The following is a 20,020-nucleotide window of genomic DNA, read 5'->3' on the forward strand; positions in this document are numbered from 1 at the left end:
ACATAAAGTGTCACTCTGTCTTGCTCATTTTATTGAAAATAATTCATGATCCTACATATCTAAAGAGCCTTACAGAAATGATGGCAACATAAACCTTTCTAAAAAAAATTATTTGCCCAGTTTTCTATTTTTTGCTAAAAAATATCTAGAAAAGAGATGAGGAGAAGTATCAAAAATATCAAACTTAACCCTATGTCAACCCACCTTTGGCCCACAGGCCCCACTTTGGGCAGCCCTGCCTCCATCCCTGTCAAAACGGCTTTCCAGGGTCATCACAATAGTTTGCATGCAGAGCACGCTTCACTGCAATTTCACACATAGTTCAAGCGCGCCTTTTACAAGCTAAAACTACTGAGTGATCCGGCTGTTATGCAGTACACACTAGTTTGCATGTCACCCTGTGCAGCTGCAGCATGTAGAAGCTGTGTGTGTGGGGGTGTGTGGGTGTGTGCGTGTGTCTAAGGAGAGAGGTGAATGTCCTGGGAGCAGTGCATCACTTTGGTGTGAGTAAATATACCTAACAGCGCCCTGAGAGCAACAGGACTCTTCTCTCGCTGACACAATATTATTCTGCTGTTCTTAACACACTCTGGGGACCGCATGCCCGCACACACACACGCACACACTCACACAAAGACACACTGTCCCACCGGGCTTGTTTATGAGTGTGATTACACAGTGAAGTCCAGTTGTCCAGCCCACCTGAGAGCGCATCAGGTGCAATGCCTCGGGGCTTAATGCGCGTTTGTGCGTGGACAGTGTTCAGTGTTTTTGTTCACATGCTCATCCTACACACTTTTTTGGATGCCAGTGACTTTCGCTCTTTTAGTCTTCCAGTTCCCGTGTGAAAATAGGGCGAGATAGGTGTGTGTGTTTGTGCCTTTTCTCAGAGCTCCCAGGTGAAGAAGCACCTGTTGTGTGTACATGTTGCTAGTTACATGGGCTGTATAGTGTCTTGTCCCATGAGGTTAGATACTAGATTGCTTATTGCCTAAAGTCAAACTCTCACCACAGCCTCTTTGGAAAGCCTGTTTGAGTTCACTCTCAGCAGTAGTGTTAAGTCATTTGTAGTTAATTGACTAAAATATGCAGAACAACTGGTACAGCCCTCAAAGGATAACAGTGGGGATATCACTTCGTTTTTAATAAGGTGCTTAGTAAGTTGATGAACCACGCGTGAGCTCAGAGTTTCTCAAACAAGCTCTTCCACACGCTTCAAAGCCTTTCCTCAACTAATGGATATGTCATGACACACCGTTGACAGCCTAGCAGTCGAGCATGTGAACTAGATGCGGCAGAGGAGTTTGTTCTGGAGGAGAGGATCCCTATGGACGCCGGGCCTTTTTTCTTCTCTCCCCCTTTCTTGCTCCGCCCCTACAAGTTCCTGGAAAAGACGTCTGAATGTTCACTGGAAGACGAGTTATACAGCAGTGAGCCGCGAGAGGCAGAGAGACAAATTGTTCATCTTACGTCATGTCCTTCTCGTTCTCTGTCCCACTTGTTCCCTTATCGCCGCCTCCTCTTCCTCCTTCAGCACTTCTGTACTTTCCCTCTTCTCCCCATCCATGTTGTGTGTTCTCTCTCTATGTCACTCTCCCACTGTTGAACAATAACCCTAGTGTGTGTGTAAGTGTGTGTGGCGCTATTTTTGGACCCTCCAAGGCCACAAAGCACTCTCTTCTCTCCTGCTCTGTCTGTCTCTCTCTCTCTCTCTTTCTCTTTCTTTCTGTTTCTCTCTTCTGCAGCTATATGGCACTGAGTGAGAGCCTATAGAAAACATAAACTGTGGTGACCTCTAAGAATAGTTGAGCAGCCTGCTAGGCTTACATGTTTTTGTGTGTGATGTGTGTTTAACCCCTCCTGGCACTCAGGTTAGGCAGCGGGCATGAGCGCTCAAATAACAATTCCTCCAAGGGAAATTGGTCTCCATTTGGATTATTCACAACAACCCACATTTCTCAAGATGATTGTTTCCAAACCAGTAAAATCTACTCTGCATGAGCACAAACTTTTGTTATCATTGCAAAAACTGTGTCTACTTTTATCATCATCTGACTCAAGTTCTGCAGAATTTAAAGTAAAGCGGTGTGAAATTAAAATGGAAACCAAGCAGTTGATCTTCTAATCAGATTTTAACATCTGATTCAAAATTTCCTTCTTGAACTTGAGCAGCAAAGAAACATGCAGCCACATGGAGAAACATTTATTTTTTGCATGCTAGTCAGAAAATCTGTATTTTAGTCAACCAGTTCACAGCCCAAATTGATAATGTGAGCATAATAACTGGTAACTGGTGTGAAAAATTAATCAGCAACAGATTTAAATTTTGATGAATCATTTTTTGTTATTCTTTTAATGAAGAAGGCCCCTCATTCCCTGCTTTCAGCCCGTCTAAGGGCAATATTTGCCGATTTACTTAGTTTGGTATTCTAGTATGTGTAACATTTGGGGGGCTTTGGACTGTTAATCAGACAAACAAGCTATTTGAAACCATCATCTTTAGTTGTGGGGCAATTTTGATGTTTTTTTTTTTTTTATCACATTTTGAGTAACTTTCCAAAAGATTCTCAATTGCAATCAATTTGTGTCTCATATCCCAAAGTTTTTGCTTTCTCTGTCACTCTTCTGTCTTCATGTCTTTCTCTCTGTGTGTCTCACTCTCTAGTCTTCCTCGACTATTGGCCTAATGAATTTTTAATGGACTTGGTGGGAAGAGTCCAGACACTTTGGGATTCAGGCGTATAGGCTCTGATTACCCTCCTCCTCTTCCTCCTGTGGAGCCCACCCTCGCCTTTCTCTGCCTCCTTTCACTCTTTCCCTTTCTGTCTCACCCTCCACGTCTTCTATTATCCCTCCATCCCTCCCCTCCACCTCCTGGTCTTGTGTTTCTGTCTTCTCTGTTCCCCAAGCTCGTAGCTTCAGGCAGTTTCACTTATCCGAGCAGCTGTGACAAAGACACGGCTGTATATGCCTGTGAATGAATGCGCTATGGGCAAATGCTGACTGTCTCTCAATTTTTAGTGCTTTTACAGACTCTCAGAGCTGGCGGTGACCTCACCCCCCCTCACCCACACAAACACTTGCACCGGTCGTTTCCCACTTCCACGCTAAAGCTGAGTTGGTTTTAAGTAGCACAACACTAGCCATCTGCTGCTAATAGCTGCTCAGAGGCCCTGGCCCTGTATTAAAAACCCTGAGTCTGCAACTCCACTGTTAGTTTGGCACAGGCCTGTCAGTTGATTTGTTGCTGAGTAGGACTCGCAGCTCTGGGAATCTCTTCTCCTCATCTCTTTTCTCACTCTGCTACTTTGTCTGACTGCCCGTCTGTCTCTGCCTCCTTCCCATCAGCTCTCGCCCTCCTTCACACTGTGGTCCCATGTCACTGATCCAGTATGTCATTTCTGTGAGGCTGTGTCAAATGTTTTAGAGCTGCAAGTAGATTCATTTAATCACTGATTATTTCTCAACAAATTGAGTATGAATTTTGTCAGTAAAATGCCGGAAAAATAGGGAAATTGTAATACTTGTATCTTGTTGATTCCCGAGTCTCGAAGAAAGTCACAGTTTATAGGCAACACGGACGACAACTCACAAAGGAGGTTCACAGACAAGACGGGAAAGTTAAACGGCCTTGAAAGTGTCTCAATACCTCTGTACAACTGATAAATATCGAGGGAGCACAGAGTGTTTATGCCTAACAGCTTCCTGTAAATCAGCAAGGTCTGCTCAAAAGTAACTTATACAGTTCATACTTAAGTCAGGTCATAATTCACAGTGCTTAAAAGTGTAATTAAACCTGAGGTCATAGTTCAATATGTAAAGTAAAACAGTGCAAGGTAACAATAATATGAAAGATTCAGTACAAATGATACATTTTGTTACTACAGCATGTTCGCTAATGGATTTTAGCACTGTTTTTTCACAAGTCAAAGGATTTTGGAGATCATTGGCAAAACGCCCCAGATCAGAAGTAATTTGGACATGCTCTCGTGAATGATAATTGCCATGTGTGTGAACTGTTCAAAGATGCGATCCAGGAGTTTGCCGTTGTGCGCCGAACGCCTGCTTAATATCTAGCAGGCTAAATATCTGGTTGAGTTGCAGCCTGGTTGGGGAGCTAGGAACATACTACAGCCTGTCCTTTCTACCTCTGCCTTCATCCCTGCTTGCTCTCTGAACCCAGTCCCTGCGTGCATCTTGTATGAAGCAGGCACAAATATATAGTTTCTATCAGACTGTATACACACAAGCTTTTCAGTATTTTTTTAAGCAGGTTGTCTGTCTTAAACCACAATACTAGCTGGTGGTGTCAAGTTATCAGTGCAGAAGTAGTCCTTTCTGATCCATCTCTCATCTGTATTCCTTTCTTCATGGTTTGTCGCTGAAAATCTGCGCAAAAAAGAGTTTGGACCACCATTCGCGTGTCACAACTTACGTGATATCTCACATCTGTGGTCCTGTAATGTGTGACCCCTGTTGCTGATTAGTCATGTAATGTCCAAACCACAGTGACTGCAAGATTTCCGATAAGACGACGGAAAGTTATGTAGTGTGAAAAGTACAATGATCCGACAACTCTGAAAGTCTGTAGGATTCTAAAAACAATTTAGATGCAGAAATGATTGTTTTGTTGTCTGTTGAAGCTGCAAGTGGCTTTGTGCTTGTAAAATATTTGAAAGTGCCTAATTGACCAGTCCTTTCAGCTCTAAAATGGTTCAAATTATGTTCATGATGTTCACAAGTTAGTGTTGTCAGAAGGGCTTCTGAGAGAATACAAGACAGACGAGACACAAATGAATTATGAACTCCAAGAAATGGGACAACAACTGGTGTGTAACAGTGCCAGCCTGCAGCAGACAACATTATCTATTAAAGTTGACCAAGAAGTTCCCTTTTAGTCAGCCTCAACACACAGCTCAGCACCAGGTCGCTTCATCATCTTCTCAAGTCTTTTGTCATTTTGTCTCTCTCTTTCACTCTATTCTCCCTGAGTTACTTTCATCTTTTCAACCCCCTCTCTGCTCTTGCGGTGTGCGTGTTTGAGAGAGTGGAGGTCATTGTTGGACTTGTGAACGGCGCACATAGCTGGAATAGCATCAGTGTTAGAAGTCTGCTAGGGGCCTGCCACCAAGATCACACAGAGGAAAAGAGGCATCCGCACTCTTGGGAGGGGGGGGGGGGGAGGAGGGGGGGGGGGGGGGGTGTTAGATGGAGGGGGGGGGGGAAGCAATCTGATCTGGATGACAACAGACTACCAGACGAGCTATGATCTCATCCCTCTCTTAACTCCCCCCCCCCACCTCCTTCCTTCCCTACATCCACCCCCACTCTCCTCTCCCACTCTTGCCATTGTCTCTCTTTCTCTCTCTTCCCACTTTTGTTTCCCCAACCTCCCTCCCCCGTCTCTTTCTCTCCGACTTTCTTTTCTCTGTTCTGCGCTTATCCTAGCGCTCAACCCATCTCGTCTTGCCTTCTTGTCTTTCAATCCAACCCCCTCTCCTCTTGCTCTCCCTCCCTTCATCCTCCTCCTTTCGTCCCTTTTGCATCACTCTCTACCACCTGGCCCAGACTTGTCCCAGCTCACAACAACACACACTCACCTCTTGACGCACTTGCACTCTCTAGTGTCCCAGGGCAGAGATTAGGCGCACCCCTATCGTCAACCCTCCACACCAGTCTCTACATTATTGATGCCTAGTGTGTGTGTGTGTGTGTGTGTGTGTGTGTGTGTGTGTGTGTGTGTGTGTGTGTGTGTGTGTGTGTGTGTGTGTGTGTGTGAGAGAGAGTGTGAGGCTTTTGCATGCATGCTGTAATGGCTATCTGGTGTCTCCCCTGGGAGGGAGGGGGGTGAGGGAGGAGGGGAGCCAAAGAGAGGGAGAGTCGAGGTCAAAGAGGTTAAGTGTGGTGGAGGGGGTTAGGTCGCGCTCTGCAGGCTCTTCCCCGCTGCTCGTCCTTTTTCTTTCTGTTATCCATCCTGACACACAACTTAACACAGATTGTACGCTCGCACACATAAATTCCAAAAATTCCCTGCTGAAATTCTCCGATCGGGTGTACAAGGCTGATGAAACAGATCTGCGTGTGTGTGATAGCTGATCCAGTGTAAGTCAGGACAGCTCAGCCTGGGTTGGACTCTGGGTGGATAGAAGGACAAAGACACCTGTTCTTGCTCTCAGCATTCCTCTAAACATAATCCCTACCATCTCTCTCACATACACACACACACAAATGCACACACATGTAGCAGCACAAAGCGCATATCATGCGGGCTCTTTGATGTAAAGGTTTTGACAGTTAACTGATGATATACTGTCATGTACAGTACACATACACACACCTGTGCACCACACTCATAGCTGTTTATCTATGCGGTCACTTTGATATTCGCTGTTGCTGATGACAGTGAATCATGCGTTGTTTCATGTAGAAAATGTCCTCTCGCCTTTATTCACACACAGCCCGCCTGACTGTCCTCCAAGTATTTACATGGGATAGATTTCACTCAAGAACCCTGAAATATTGTGTGTGTGTGTGTGTGTGTGTGTGTGTGTGTGTGTGTGTGTGTGTGTGCGTGTGTGTGTAAATAGTAACCTCTATGGTCCATGCCGAAGTCAAAAAGATCATTACAGGTGCATCTTAACAGACATACACATGCACACAAAGTCACTCACTCACATTTTCACATGCACAAACACTGGCATGGTACCTTTTTAAAAGTAGAGCTGATAGAAAGAAAAGTAATCGCTATCTTTTTATGAAAATTAATTCATTGCTACAGTCATTTTTGAAGCAGAAATGTCAAACATTTGCTGGTTCCAGTCGCTTACAACTAAGTTTAATGTGCTTGTCTTAGTTTTTTATGATGGTAAGTAAAGAGTCTTTGGGTTTTAGACTGTTGGTTGGACGAAGGAAGCAATTTGAAGATGTCACTTTGAGTGTGTTTCATATTTTTTTGTACTTGAAAAGACTAGATGAAAACAGTCATCAGTTGCAGCTGTTAAAGCTGAAACGTTTTTGTTTTAATATTTATTATGTCTGTTAGATGAGCTTTTCTTGCTCACTTTTAAGCATCCCCTGCTTCACATGCAGATAGTTAGACACCTGGTAAATAAGAAACCTCTAGCACAAATATCAGTCTACTGTAAAGCTTCAGTGTTGCAGTTGCCAGCTCAACAGCAGCACTATGGTCCACACCACTCATTTATTAATCTCTGCCGGATTGGGGATTTGACCAGCCACATCTTGTCTTGCTTTGACATAGTCAGTGTCAGTTTCCTATGTCTGGAAAGAATGTGCTGTCCTCTGCAGTAGGAGTGTGTGTGGGTGATTGTGTGTTATTGATGGAGGAGCGTGCTCTGTCGTGTCGGTATGTTTATGATTGCCCCCGGTGTGTTCCTCTGTGATTGTAGTTTACTCTGGGTTTGATCTTGCCACAAGTGTTGGTTTGAGTGTTCCAAAATGAGAGAGGAGGAGGGGGGTGGGAAGAGAAAAAGGAAATAAAATGACAGTGAGTGACTGTTGTTTCATTTGCCTGTTAAGTTATGCAAGATACATATGTATGTCTGGAAAGTTACAGGCACAGACGGTATTGTTTAGTTTTAACACCCATGGTCAGATCTCACATTGTGATGTTTGTTTTACAGAACAATAATCTATAGTTTTAATAAGGTTGCTCAGCTGCCTGCACAGCCTGTTTGTTCGAACGCCTTATTAGCCTCCTACTATCTGCTTAATGTTCAACAGTGATAAAATCCTGTCTGGAATCTGGAGATGGAAAATGTGTAGGCATCTTATGCATCGTTTCATACACAGAAATCTTTACTTTGAATCGCAAAATGACTCCTGAGTAGGTGGGACAACTGAGTGATTCATTGACCATGCCTCGCTAAACACATCACTGTGATTGGAGGAACATCATCAATAAGTGGTGGTGAGGAATAGCTTGTTGCCTACGTTTGATGAGTAAGACGGCACATAGGAAGATAACTTTCCCTTCAGCCTATTTTTAACAGAAAACTGGAAACCTAAATGCGCCAGCCTACAGTGGGTCTCTAACTCTTACAAATAGTTAATTCATGTTGATGAAAGGCATCAGTAGCAACACTTACGCACAGATTCATAGATGTCTGGCAGATGTGCTATCAACATTGTTTAGTGTTATGTAACAGTGACTAAATGGTCAGAACAGGCGAGTACAGCAGAGATTATCAGGGCTATCTATCTCTGCCTCAGGCTGCCATCCAGCAAATCCATTGACAGGCCTGCACATCCATAATCTGATGATTTGGGCTGATGATTTGTTTCCCAATCTCCAGCCCAGCTTGTCTCATTTCCTCTGTTGCCATTTGCATGCGGTGCAGTTAAACACATTGCAAACATTGGCTTCATGCTGGCCTTGTATAAGATAAGGTAAGATAAGACAAGATAAGACAAGTTAACCCTTTATTGATCTGCAGAGGGGAAATTCAGATGTAGTAGCAGCATGAAGACAGAAATAAGTACAGATCAGCAAAAAATGTAAAAAAGAAATAATTAAAGTATTTAAAGTAAAGTATTGAAATAAAAATAGTAACTATTATAGCAATCTTAAACTTTTTCAGTTTTGACAGTATCGTAGGGCTGTGGGTTTAATTCTTTGGTTGTAGTGCAGTTTATTTGTTTTTATAATCCTCCTACATATGTACATATGTACATATATATGTCAGGTGGACGAAATTGGGGGAAGAAACACCCTTATCCATTAAATATAATGCAATTATTCTGAGTCAACATGCACACAAATAAAGATGCACATATAGCATTGCTATTGCTCACCAGCATTTTAATTGCAACAGACAGGTAACTAATGCATTTCTAGATATTCAGTGTTATCTGATGCTTAACATTGCACCAAACATAACAACAGCCGGACAGATATGATTTTAATGTCCTGCACATCGACACTTTAGCAGGGTGGATGCTATTTCTTAGGTTGCTCCACCTCCTCACTTGTTTCTCAGTGTTGTGAGGGTGATTGTTGATAAAATAAAATTCAGTCCAGGCTATATCTGGCAGAGTATTACAGTGTAATAGTCTATTTCGCTCGGTCGTGTCAACTTTTCTTGACCACCCAGGCAACAGAATGTTAGTGGGAGACTTGCACAAACATTTTCAAACACGCGCGCTGGCACATAAACTCTTTGAAACTCGAACATTTGGGCACACACATGCTCATACAAACAGTCATATACCCACGCCCACAGTCTAGTTCTGCGCCTCTTACTCTGCGTTTCCTTCGAGCAGAGGGTGGAGAGAGATGGAGGGATAGACAGGAGAGATGACTGGCCATGTTGTTTTTCCTCTGGTCGTAGGAAAGAATGACAGCACAAGGGGAAAGAGGTGGAGGAGAGGTGGAAAGGTTTTTCATGTGCCTAACTGTTCCATGAAGCCCACTAACACGGCAACTTTCAGTATTGTAGTTTCTGTGTGTGTGTGTGTGTGTGTGTGTGTGTGTGTGTGTGTGTGTGTGTGTGTGTGTGTGTGTGTGTGTGTGTGTGTGTGTGTGTGTGTGTGTGTGTGTGTGTGTGTGTGTGTTTCCTGTGAAGAGCTACTGTGGTGAGGTGCTGACATCCACATTGAAACACCTGAAGAGTGTAAAACTGTCCTTCTTTCATTGGCCAAATAAACCAAAACTGTATCACTGAAATCATTATATATATATACAGCAAGTCATTCATGTGGACCAAATAATGGAAATTCACCTTGATCGACTTATCCTGAGTGTGTTTTATCACAGTCCATGATAATATCTTACCTTATATCATCTCATACTTACCAGAAACACTGGTCAGTTTAACTTATAATCTGTTTTTTTAAAGAGCACATTTATAGTATATATTGACATAACTTGGACTGAAATGTTGTCTCTTCCTAGCTAATCCTTACGTGATAAAAATGAAGCTTTTATATTTTTTAGGCAATGTTTAACCATTATAGATTAAATTGTGCTCAATCTTGACCATTTTTTTAGTAAGTAAGGTTAAGGTTGTAATAAGGTTGTGATACTGTCTGACAAAATCAGCATAAATATAGGTAATGGACAATAGCTATACTGTATTGTGGTCTATTATTGTCTATTATTGTTATATTGACATCTTAAAAGATCCATGACAAGTATGAATTATTTGTTTAAATACAGCCTAAACTATGTTCCATTGACCAGCAGTAATATCATTCAGTCATTCCCAATCTGCTTTGCTGCAGTTATCAAATCATTATTTCTGTCAAAATCAGCACCAACTGAGGTTGATGACAATGGCTCTGCTGTGTATTCCAATAAGCTATATTGACATTTTAAATGAATAGTTGAAGAGAGAGTTAGAGATAACCAAAGGTTGTCCTGGAAAAGTTCAGTGTACCTGGTACACACTGAAACATCAAACTAATGTTTTAAGATTCATACCCTCTGGAAGCCATTTTGGAGAAGCTCGGTTTTTAGGGAGAAACGTGCAGTTTTAATCTATGTTGAGAGCTGAAACGGAGAGAAAGAGATGCATTTACAAATATAACCATCTGATACTCTGATGGTGCTTTTTAAGATCAACATTTAAAGTTTTAGGGGCATCTTAGAATGCAGCAGGTTAAAGCAGGTTACAGTGTTTCTCATGCCATTGTTAGTGAGTGAGTGTTATTCTCTCTCTTCTCTTTACTTTTTCTTAGTCTTCATCTCATTGTGTCAAACTGTCCCGTAAAAGAGGAATAGCTTTAAAATAACCCACAAACATTATTCAAAGCTTGACTGGAGAGTGGAGGGGGAAAAAAATGCAGGGCAGACTCGAGAGTAGTGAAGAAGACAGAAATGTGCAATGTGAAATATGAATGAGGACACTATGCTTGACTAAGCTGCTCGGTTGTATGTGATCTATACCTGGCTAGACACCTTTAATCCTCTTTTCTCCCATATAATAGACTCCACTCGTCTGAAACAGCTTTAACTGCTGACTCCTAATTGTAATCATATCTTGGTCCTTTATTTTGCCTTGCTTCAATCGTCTGTCTGACTCTACAGAACTAACAAGATTTGTCAGGGTTTGTTTGAGTTGCATGTTGCTCAGTTGTTCAATATTAGATACAGTTCTGATGAAAAACTTTTTTTTCTGTTTAATTTACAACATATGCCCTCCACATCATTCACACTAATCCTTCACCTTTGCTCTCTTTATCTCTCTATTACAGGGTTTGCCTTCCCAGACTGGGCTTACAAGCCTGAGTCGAGCCCCGGGTCCAGGCAGATCCAGCTGTGGCACTTCATCCTGGAGCTGCTCAGGAAAGAAGAATATCATGATGTCATTGCCTGGCAGGGGGACTACGGCGAGTTTGTCATCAAGGACCCAGATGAGGTGGCCCGACTTTGGGGGGCCAGGAAGTGTAAACCACAAATGAACTACGACAAGCTGAGCAGGGCACTGAGGTAAGATGACACATTCTGTATGTGGGAGTGTGTATTCATTCATAGTTATTTGTTCCTATTCCTGACCTTTATCTATCACTAGATTATCAATTTCCTAAAAAGTCACATTTTGCCACATTACAGTAATCATCGATATGATAAAGATCTATGGAACTTAAATGGGGGCATATTCACATAAATATTTACCATATACCCACATCCTTTAGTTGAATGACTAATTTACTGAGACCTTGAAATCAAATTACACAAAATACTATTGACTATTTAAAATAGCCAAGTTTTTTATATAAATCCACAGAGTACTTAAAATAGAGCAATGGTAGGAGCAAGACAATTCCCTATGGTATAAAAAATACATGTCTTGAGGGGTTTAGGACCAGACAGAGACATATTCAAAGACTGCCAAGACTTTATGCCTTTATTACATGATCAGTTTAGAGATGAGAGAAACATGAGGTGACTGACGGGAACAACAAGTAGCAATGTTCCCCATCTGGACACTGCTCAGGGATACCAAAACCTCAAGGCCACCAGGGTGCCCCAACCTGCCTCTCTCTTTGATGGAGGTCACTTTTGTAATGCAAAAGCTCTGCAGTAACATGCTGCAAGATTTTAATGAGATTTGTCTGGATTGGTGCACTGGCAGCAATCTTTTTACTGAACTGTTGTGGTGAAGGGGGAGCTGAGCTTAAAGGTGATTTACCAGTCTATCTGTGTTCCAGCCCTCACCCGTGGTCATGAACTCTTTAAAATACTCCTGAGACCAAGTACACTTCAATCTCCTTCCCAGTGGCAATGTGGTTTCCATGTGCGAAAAGTGAAAGAGGCTGTTTTTTTTTTTTTTTTACATGTGTGAATAAATTAGCACTGGTGCAAATGTTGAGTAAATGAAGTTATGACTTATAAAAACACAAAAACATTTAAAAATCATTCTGTAATCCAAACTGAGAATACCATCTGGGATCAGCAATGGCCTGCTGGATGCATTTCATTCAGCTTTGATTCTCTGGCTCTGCTTCACACAGACATTCCTTTAGTCATGCCTGCCCAAGCACTAATAGCACTCAACCAGGTCTGTAACACTATTATAGGAGTAACCCTGACCACATGCCTTCACCTGGTATAAACCTAGACAAGAAGAGTTACAACACTGACCCATTTGGCTAATCATACTATTACACCTTCTGGTTGAAGTTATATCCATTGAGGCCAGCTCAGCCAAGGCCATTAACTTGTTAGCGCCAGTGATTTGGCGCTGTTTTGGTTGTGAAACTACCTTCACGATCAAGTATAAATTCATGTGAAAATATAACTCATGTCATGGTTATGCTAGTCAGCTAGTCAGGGACTTTGATATTAACAACACTGTGATTCGCCATCATAGATTTGAAACTGTCATTAGATCTGGTCATCTATGGCTTCTTCTGATTCACAAATTCATTTATTGTAAAGAATAATATTGGGTGTGTTGGTTGGTGGAGTTCTTTTCTGTCTAGATGCTTTGCTGACCTTCAAATAGCGAAGTATGAGGTAAATCATGTTGAATTTCAAGACCAAACAATTAGTTACACTGATGCTTTGGATTTTTTAAAAATTGTATATGACTTTCATAATTAATGAGAAGTTTGATCACAATAAAATGGTTGATTATAGAAAGAAGATAAAAAATTTGGCCTGGCTGATTATCAGTTCCAATTGCATTTGTCTGATATTCGGCATCAGTGTTTTTTGTGTCTGATTGCCGACAAAATTATTTTGAAAATTAGCTACTTGGGCCCTGACCCTGAACACTGTGTGAAGTAATGTTCCCAAATGAATTAAGCAGAGTGGAAGTATAGAGTAGCAGAAAATGAAAATACCTAAGAATTATACTAAAGATTACTAAAGATTAAAGATTTTTATTTTTACTGAAAACATATATCGGTTGTCAGTCTTCTTGATTACTTATAGTTAGTATCCTTATACTTATTAAGAAAACATATTATTAGATGCCTATATCCTTGTATATCCCAGGGAAACCCCTTTAGCTGATGCCAGTTTTAGTAAGCACAGTATTTCATGTCCCCGGCTTGTCGCTTATAGACAAATAGGTTAGAAGCCAAGTTAGAAATCCACTTTGGCTATGAAATGACTTGAATTGCATAATTTAGGTTGGGAGGGTATAAATACACTAGTTAGATTAAGATAACTTCTGTGACACTGGAGCCTATGGGGACAGAGGAAATAAACATGGACTGCTAATGTGTGTGTCTATGTGATGCACAGACGTACGCACGCGCGCGCGCGCACACACACACACACACACACACACACATTCAGATTTGAAGTCTGGATTTAGAGCTCCTGAATTAGAGAGAAAAGGAATAAATATGTGGATAATTGTGGTCAGGCTGTGTATTTATAGCATGTCCATCCTCGGGAGCTGTACCAGATTTGGAGCTTAGGCTGCAGTAAGTGCTTATATATAGTGGGTCTTAGTGCCCTCTGATGAACCGGCCTTACAGGCTGATTATCAGCAGACTTTCTACACAGGAGTTTCCCCTCTGGCACTCTTGTGTCCTCACCCAGCATCCTACAGCCAGGTTGTCTCCCTCTGTGCCTATAAATTTAGCAGAGTCACTTCAGGCTTAGAGTGAGAAGGACAGTCAACAGATCAACACATACACATGCACACACACACCCACGTCCATGTTGTCACCTGATTTGACACCAGAGCTGCCATCAGTCCTTCACTGCAAGAGACACTGGAAATGAAGCGTCTCGAGACGCACATCAATAGTAATGTGGCGAGAGGATTAATGGCACTGAAGATTAATGAAGTTATAAAGGAGGCACACAAACACACATGTGCATGGTAACGGTCCCCATATGGAGCAAAGTGTTGGAGAGCAGGCCAACTTGTGCCTTTCATATGGAGAAAACCTGGAGTCTCCTAATAATGGAGACCACAGTCAGCATGTGGCAATTAGCATACACACACATGCTCGCATACTTGAAAAGACACGTCTGTTTTGAAGTGTTCTTTTTATCACTTAGCCTTTGTAATTATTATTTTTACCCCAGTGATCGTATTCTTTCCTGTCTGCCATGCACATGGTGGAAATTCCCTTAATCAGGACTGCTGCATTGTGTGAGCAGACACGTGCGTATGTGCTGGCTTTCCGTTGAGGGGACACAGTCTTGGTCCATGCGTCATCCTGGTCTCCCGCTCCCACGGTTGCTGTGAAATTCCCACTCCTGTTGAGAGGATTACACTCAAACTGTGCTGGTGTGTGTTTATGAGCAAGACTGTGCGTGTGGACATGGATGATGCTGAAAGAGTATTTTTTTAGCCTTATCTTTTTGGTTGTAAATATGAATGAGTTTGTTGTTCTGTGTCATTACGTTGAATCAAAAGCATAAAAAGGGGGGTAGATCTTTCATGAATTCAGCTCTTTTCTACTTATACTGACCTTGTAGTTTGTTTTTTACTCAACCTTTTGAGGTCGGTGCCATCTAGGGCTGCACAATATATTGGATAAGTGTCAACATCATAAAGTGTGCAGGCGCTATAGTCACATCTCAGGACGTGCAATGTCAAGTAAGGCAAATTAACTCAAACACATCCTGCTAAAAAAAATGTTGCTGCTTGTTACAAAAGTAAGACTTTTTGTCATTTTCCAAGACTTATCTACGAGACAATTATAGAATTCATTGTTAGTTAAAGGTGCAATATGTAAGAAACCATTAATTCTTGTAGCTGCTGTTAGCTCAGTTAGCCGTATAGCTAGCAGCGCAGACACGAAGATCCGAGCACCAGGGGAGTGTTGGTGTTTACATCACTAGCACAAGAACTTTGAACCAGGATGGTCCAGAGCTCGCTGGTTAGTGTGCTAACTTCAGTAGATATTGCTGACAGTTAAAGTTAAGCTAGTTTGTCTGAGTGAGTGACATGCAGCCACTGCATGCAAAGTGAACCACCAATATAATCATTCTTGATCATTTTAAGAAGGTGAGAGTTTTGAGGTGAAAATTACTATATTTTTTCATATCTCAGTGTACATATCTGATATTTTGTATACAAGTTAGGAATAAGAGGACAGTCTCTATCTTTAACCCCCAACTCTATTTTAATCATGAGGGATCATGTGGTGGGACAAGGAAGTAAACCTGTCCACTAATAAAGACGCAAAGAATTCCCTGCAGCACCATCTCCTTCTCGTTAATGAGACTTGTCATGATCTACACAGGAGAGTAGCGGGAAATGAAGCCTGTTGCCAATCAGTCATTGCAGAGTGCTGGCCTAATGAGTGTAATCATGCGAAGAGGTCCCAGCTCTGAGAGACCTCCAGGCCCCCCTGTCCTCCAGTCAGCAGCCCGCATTGGCTCCAGCACAGTGGTCAGAGGTCAGGGGGACTGCCACGCACAGCTGGCAAAGATTAACAACACAGCACATGTGCACATTCACATACACAAATGCACCATTGTACACAGACTCCTGCCCATGCATGCTTGCTTGCACACATGTTTGCAGTGTTTGCTTCATTTCCAACGTTCATTTAACTGTGATGGGCCTCGGCAGCTGGAAAACTGCCCACAGAAAAGAACATAAATAGAGTGAAGGTTCCGCAAGATTCCTGGGTATGGTGACGCTATAAATTCAGAAAATTTGAGAGAACATGCCACTGTTCCACTCTCCCTTACTTCAAAGGAAAGGCCCAAATACATCGCCAATTTTAATCCGCAGCACCATAGTTAGATCTGTGCATTTAGAAATAACCTCAGTGACCACATTTACAAAACATGCTGCAGGAAATACTGCTGCATGTGCACAGGGTGTTACTCACCTATCTGGCTGGGCTCGTTTGTGGGTCAGAAGGCCTCTTTGTGTGGAAACACCCAGGGCCAGAGAGAAAGTGCAGAGGGAGCACCCGGGGACAGTACCACTGTATGACTTTGTGTTAAACGTATGCTAGCGTGCATTGTCTCTCCATTGTCTCTCTCTGCAGCATGTATGTGTTCAGCGTACATGAGCATTGTCTGTGTGTCATTATCCCTGACTGAATGAGGCCTTTATTTTCCATGAGGGCGGAATGCACACACACCAGAGTGTGCTCGAGTACATATTCGCACCCACAGAGCATGTGACCAGACTAATCGGACCTTGACCAGATTCTCCTCTTCATACACAAATACGCATATATATACAGCTCACAAACTCGTATACACAGGGCATGTGACACCTTGCCTTAACATACACCCCACCTCAGCCCACATCGTCACACAAACGCATTTCATTTCCTTTTTGAGGCAGTAAACGCTCGTCAAATCTGGCCTTGGCACAAAGCATTCTCACGTGTGAACACACACACCTGAGTGTGAGCAGCTGGTGTGTGTGCAAGTGTGTAGAGGGGGCTCTGGCTCGGATGTGTGTGTAACAGCCAATGCTGACGAAAGAGGCAGAAAATAAACATGGGGCTCATGGGGAGTATTGTAATCCCAACTTCCTGTCACAGTCAGTGCCTATTTACAGCCCAACAATGGGCAAGGCACAGCCTGTCCACACACACACACACAAACACACATGCACACACACACAAGCGGCTTGGTTTACTTCATTTTTAGTGTTGATATTTGTGTTGGGTGAGTGTACAGAGTGATACAGAAATAGATTGGTGACCTTATACACATATCATATTATAGGTTAATGGTTGGCTATAGCAGACAGGTCTTTTGTCCTGAAGTAATACCCAATTACGTGAACTGAATGTACATATTTAGTTTACAATTATGTTCAATAATTTTTTTGTAGTAGTTTGCAGGCTGTGTTTTCAGTTATGGTAACATTGAACTCTCAAAAGTAATTGCTGAGGCATCGGAACACAAACATGAAAAAATAAATAAGACAAATGTGAGATCAAACATGAGATTTTTTACCTAATTGTGGCTGCATTACTTGATAAGTGAAATGTTATCATATATAGTAGAACCAATGCAAAAAAACCTGACTCACCAAATGGTTCTTTCACAGAACCATCTAAGGCACAACCCAAAACTGTTTGGAAAAGGGCAAACATTTTTTTAAAAAGATGCACGAAGATAGTGTAGAGAAGGGTGAGAAGTAAACTAAAAACTGAAAACTAAAAGTATTCTTTTAAATACCTAAAAACATTAAATTCACTAAGTCTAAAAGTAAAAAGACAATAAAATTTTTTTAATCACAGACAGGACACAAACTCAGCCCACCTACATGACAGTATAGACGGGACACAAACTCAGCCTACATGACAGTTGTACAAGAGCTATACATGAAGCTCATCTTGCTATGTACAAAGTCTTCATAAATCTTTAAACTACTACACCTGAATTCCTAAAGGCTGTCCAGTAGAAAACCTCTCATCTAACCGCTCAAATGCTTTTATGAGGTGGATTATCACTGTCCATGTCAATCGATGTGACATTGAGTACGCACATTATTGTTGTCCTTTGAGTCATTGTCGTGACATGATTCATGTTCTATTTAAGGTTATATTACTTTTCATTTAGTGAGGTTCATGTATGGCGGCTTGTGTGAAAAGTTGCTGGGCTTAAGAAGTTTGGCTCGTTTTGTGAACAAATGGAAGGGTTTTAGGGGAGGGGAAACTGATTATATTAATCAAAGTAATCAAACCACCTCCATTCAAATCTGTTTATAAGAGAATATTAATTAACACAATGGTGAATGAATAATAATACTGTGGTGTTTCCCTGTAAGTGGCTCCAAACCTGCTTAATGTGCTGTTATGAAATGCCTGTTCATTCACTGAGTTCCTGCACTCGTTGGTGTCTGTCTCTCTCTGCTTTGATCATATTTTTCGGACCACAGCAGGTCTGTGTAATCGCTGCCTTAATCCCTGGCCTAGAATCACACTTGGTAACAAGTGAGTTGATAGAAAGCCTCCCCTCTGCTCCCCTGCAGGCTTTGCCTAAATCCATACTTGCATTGATTGTTCAATCTACTCTTTTGGTTAAACAGGGAGCGGGATAAAGCTGCATCTCCTGGATGATACGCTCTGGGGGTGTGTGGAGGCACACATGTGTTTGAGTGTGCCTGAATGAGATGGCAGTTATAAAGTCAGGATAGGGGAGAGGTGTGTGTGTGTGTGTGTGTGTGTGTGTGTGTGTGTGTGTGTGTGTGTGTGTGTGTGTGTGTGTGTGTGTGTGTACTTGTGTGTGTTTAAGGCGAGTGCGGTGGGCAGCTAAACACAGGCACTCAAAGAATCTCTTTCTTCTCTTTTGAAGTGAGTTCAAATGCTCTTCAAAGACTGTCTGCCCATATGACGGCGCAGGAGGAGGGGGCGTGGAGAAAGAATGGGTGACCATGTGCTCTAAACACAGCTTCAGTTGTCTGCTTCCAACTCTGTATTTCAGCATTCTTTGTATTAGCTGCAATTGTCTGTACAGCCAATTGCAAATCAAATTTTAGTTGGCTATATTCTGTACTATCGCACTGCCATGAGCCAGAGTCAGACCGATGTGTCAATACAGTGATACTATTGGCCTTTGGGATGCATTCATATTTACACTATGTTACATACTTAGCTTATAAGATTGCACCCAGCTAAAACTATTGAAGTCTACTATAGAGCCTGAACAATATGTCAGCTGATCACAGATGTAAATGTTGTATGGAGTCCTGATATGAAAACTTTTTTTTAAGTACATAATGAAGACAAAGATGCTTGGGGTAGTAGTTTATACAAGACGAAAGATTCCCAGTGAGGATTACTATTTCAGTGCACTGTGTCATTTAAGACATAGTTCACTGTTAGACTGTAAAATATTCTGCTTCTTTTATGTATAAATCAGTCAATAAATGTCAGTGTCTGATAACAACATTTGAGGTATCAAAAATTTTGTATTTATGCATAAGTCCTGTGGTTATATGAATATCCCTAATATCAGGATCACGATTGGTTGGGCTGTAGTGTATTACAACTACTGTAGGTCGGTCTTGCTTATTACTTTAGCTAACCATATATTGTCCCAGAAAAAATAACCTGCAAATATATGCAATAAATAATATTATTGTCATTTCAAGAACATTTCTGCTGATATGATTATAATGTCTTTGCACAATAGTGAAAGGTACATCCTTGGGGCAATGAACTTGATAAGTCAATAATATAATCATTGTGACAATAAATCTGGCCATCGTCAAGGTGATAATGTACAGTTTTTGTTGAAAGCATTATTTAGGATGTGTTGATTCAACTACATTCAACATCAGAAGGTAGAGCTTGATGGTTAAAAATTGTGAACTATTTATTCAAATGAGGGAATCTCTGCAGGGAAGAAGCAGTGGGACAGAAAGTTTAGTCTTTACCTGCTGTGGATAAGTGTCCGTGGAGGAGAAGAGCATTATTGTTAGCTCATGGATTTCTCATTTGTATGTCCCCTGCCTCTAAAAGAAACATGCTGCTTGTAGTAAATAGAAAACATTTCAGGTTGCTTATTTACAGTGTTTGCTAACTAGCATGTAATCTTTAGCGACCAGCAAGCTCTAATTTTTATCGTACTTATCGTAATTTTGCACCACTTAGGGATTGCAGT

General features: G+C 41.7%; 1 protein-coding gene across 1 annotated transcript in view; it reads left to right on the forward strand.

The window, feature by feature from the left end:
- Positions 1-20,020, forward strand: part of erfl3 (Ets2 repressor factor like 3) — a 51,883-nt gene that overhangs the window by 23,345 nt on the left and 8,518 nt on the right. The window contains exon 2 of the mRNA XM_030393994.1: positions 11,215-11,449. Coding sequence (XP_030249854.1) covers positions 11,215-11,449 — 235 coding nt within the window. The remainder of the gene's footprint in view (positions 1-11,214; positions 11,450-20,020) is intronic.

The sequence above is a fragment of the Sparus aurata genome, chromosome 17, assembly GCF_900880675.1.
Source record: "Sparus aurata chromosome 17, fSpaAur1.1, whole genome shotgun sequence".
Taxonomy (NCBI): domain Eukaryota; kingdom Metazoa; phylum Chordata; class Actinopteri; order Spariformes; family Sparidae; genus Sparus; species Sparus aurata.